This window comes from Propithecus coquereli, unplaced genomic scaffold, assembly GCF_000956105.1.
Source record: "Propithecus coquereli isolate 6110/MARCELLA unplaced genomic scaffold, Pcoq_1.0 Scaffold155, whole genome shotgun sequence".
NCBI lineage: Eukaryota > Metazoa > Chordata > Mammalia > Primates > Indriidae > Propithecus > Propithecus coquereli.
This window is the reverse complement of record NW_012139969.1, coordinates 4,691,930-4,694,684: the sequence shown is the minus strand read 5'-3', so window position 1 is coordinate 4,694,684 and position 2,755 is coordinate 4,691,930. Positions and strand designations below refer to the sequence as shown.

Sequence of the window (2,755 nt, the reverse complement as noted above, 5' to 3'; positions counted from 1 at the left end):
AAATCAGTGGGTAGGGAGGTGTGTATGCAGGGATTACTTTCATTATCTTGGCAAGCAGGCAAATTTTTGCCTTAGAGCTAAACAAATTTTGCTGATACTCAACTTTCAAATTATCCTGAAGTGAAATATTTATAACAGCAAAGATATAATTATGTGAGTAAAGATTTCAAAATCTATAGCACATCAAAGCATTTGATGTGTTTTTAACATGTCTCTTCTTTCACCTGTACGGCCATATAAGACAAATCACTCTGTTCACTCTTGATATCCCAGTCTGTATCTGTTTCTGAATCACTGGAGTAAATGTCAAAGAGAGAGGAAGTTCTAGACCACCATTCATCTGTCTGAGTACTTGCATTACACAGTCGTTTTCCTAACGCTTTCACTTTGGCCTGAATACCTGAAAGAGAATAAGCACAAGTACCTATGAGTTAGGCTTTGCTTTTCATATATCTTTAATATACAAAAGATCAATTCAATTGATCAATCAACTGAAGAGTCAAAACATACCCACACTACGGTGAGGGGGCCTTTTCAGAGAAATTTGTGTACTTTTATGCACTGGGCCTTCTTCACAGTGAGTAGGTACTGCAGTGACATCATTGGGTAGATTATCAGCAGGGACTTGTGTTTGTATAACTTCATTTCCACATGCAATCTAAAAACATAAACCAGAGGAGAATTATGTCAAAGGTAAGTCTACTTTATAGAGTTTCATCTTTCAAAAGTTACAAGTAGTAAAACAGTATATAGCTAGTACTTTTCAAGGTCATACATTAGTAAGGCTGAAATTCCAACCTAGGCAAGCTGGATCCATAGTCCAAGCTTTTATGAACTCTGCCACATTGTTCTTTACTACTTATAAATCATAAATTGTGGTCAAGCTGAAATCTATAGGCTATCTGCTTACAACTCATTTTTTTCCCATTAAATCAACAGCTAGAAGAGATAATACTACTAGTATTAAATTATTGGATATCTTAGCAGCAGTATTATTCTAGAAAACCTAATCATCAGTCCTTTATACCTTATGGAGAGCTACTTTAGTAAGATAATATGAGTGGCTTTAATACTTTCCTGAGGAAAATTACACTGTGAAATGGAAATTTTGATTTGTGGGTTAAGTAATAAGGGTAAGAAGTAGGAAGGAGGAGGGTTGAAGGTAACATAAGACTGGGTACCTAGAGATTATGTGAAAGAGGTTAAAAGATGCCTAGAAAAGGTAAGAGGGCCTAAGGGAAGAGAAAATAAGAAGTGACAGAGAGATGAAAACAAAATTAAAGTGTTCAGCAATTTTACCTATGGCTGTGGTAGTAGCAACTGCCTTCAGATCACTGAAAAAATATTTAGTAGGCATCTTTGGTTGCTGTATTATGGGCTATTAAAGAAACTTTGTGAAGAAATTCTTGTGAAGAGTCCCTTTGCAACATGAATAATTATACCTAACATTACTGAGGTTTTAAATAAAAATTTAAAGGGCTTATCTTTGTGTTTACAAAATGATGACCAATTTTTACTAGCTACATCTACTTCTAAGCCAAGCATTATAAAAGTCCAGAATTAAGTACATATTTCTTTACAAAAAAGATGTATCCCTGATAAAATGGAGTTTTAGGAGTTTAATCAGGGTTTAAAAATAACTTTTGTTCCCTTTATAACAACAGTATATTTTTCACTAGGAAAAATTTGTACCATTCAGAAAAGCAAAAAGAAACTAAAAATTAATCATAATCTCATAATCCATAGCTAAAATTTTACATTTTAATGTGTTTTTGTCTTTTTCTATGTAGTTTTTAAAAATTGGGATAATACAATATTTTTTATAATCTAGTTTCCTCCCTTAACATATCATGTTTCTGTTATTAAATATTCTGCATATTAATTTTTATGGCTGCATATAATCTGTTATACAGATATACTACAATTTATGTTTAAAAATCCATATTACTAGAAATATTTGAACATAAATCTTTTGTGTACATATCTGATTGCTTCTTCAGATTAAAAGCTTAGAAGCAGCATTTCCAGGTATGTATTAATCTGCTGGAACATGAGTCAAAAAAAAAATCTAGAACGAGGCAGAAAAAGACAAAAGGAGAATGGAAAATATAGAAAAGTTCATAAGAGACACAGTGGATAAGATGAAAAGGTAAAAGGGGGCAGAAGCAATATTTGAACAAATAAGAGCTAAGAATTTATCAAAATGGTATTACAGCATGGTTTTACAAAAGTACTATGAACCCTTTTTACTTATCAAAATAAAAACAAAGGAAACCAAATCTATGCACGTTACAGTAAAACTGGAAAACAAAGGAAAAACATAATAGCAGCTAGAGGGAACAAGATACATTCCCTTTAAAGGGGTAAACATAAGAGTTTAGTAATGAATGTCTAAACTCTTGAGGACAAAGAAAGATTGAAAGTAAAAGGATGGAAAAAGATGTACTATGCAAACACTAACTTATAGAAAGCCAGTGTTGCTATATTAGCACTATATATCTAATAACATAGATTGAAAATATATACCATAAAAATTGTTAGAATTAGATTATATATATGAATTCGAAATCACAGAGTAAGATTGTAACATAACTTTCTCCATAATACATCAAATAAGTAGACAAAAGTTCTGTAAGGATATAGGAAATTTAAACACGAGTAATAGACATACATGGAACACTATACCGAACTGTACAATATGCACTTAAGTACATATGGAACAGTTAAAAAACTGACTATATTGGGTCTAATATAA

At 31.8% G+C, this 2,755-nt stretch overlaps 1 protein-coding gene across 1 annotated transcript in view; it reads right to left on the bottom strand.

Moving 5' to 3' along the window:
• Positions 1–203: 203 nt before the first annotated feature.
• THAP10 (THAP domain containing 10) overlaps positions 204–2,755 on the bottom strand; it is a 10,193-nt gene continuing 7,641 nt past the window's right edge. Inside the window, exons 2-3 of the mRNA XM_012640653.1 lie at positions 511–658; positions 204–400 (exon numbers count right to left, since the gene is read on the bottom strand). Of these exons, the coding sequence (XP_012496107.1) occupies positions 204–400; positions 511–658 (345 nt within the window). The remainder of the gene's footprint in view (positions 401–510; positions 659–2,755) is intronic.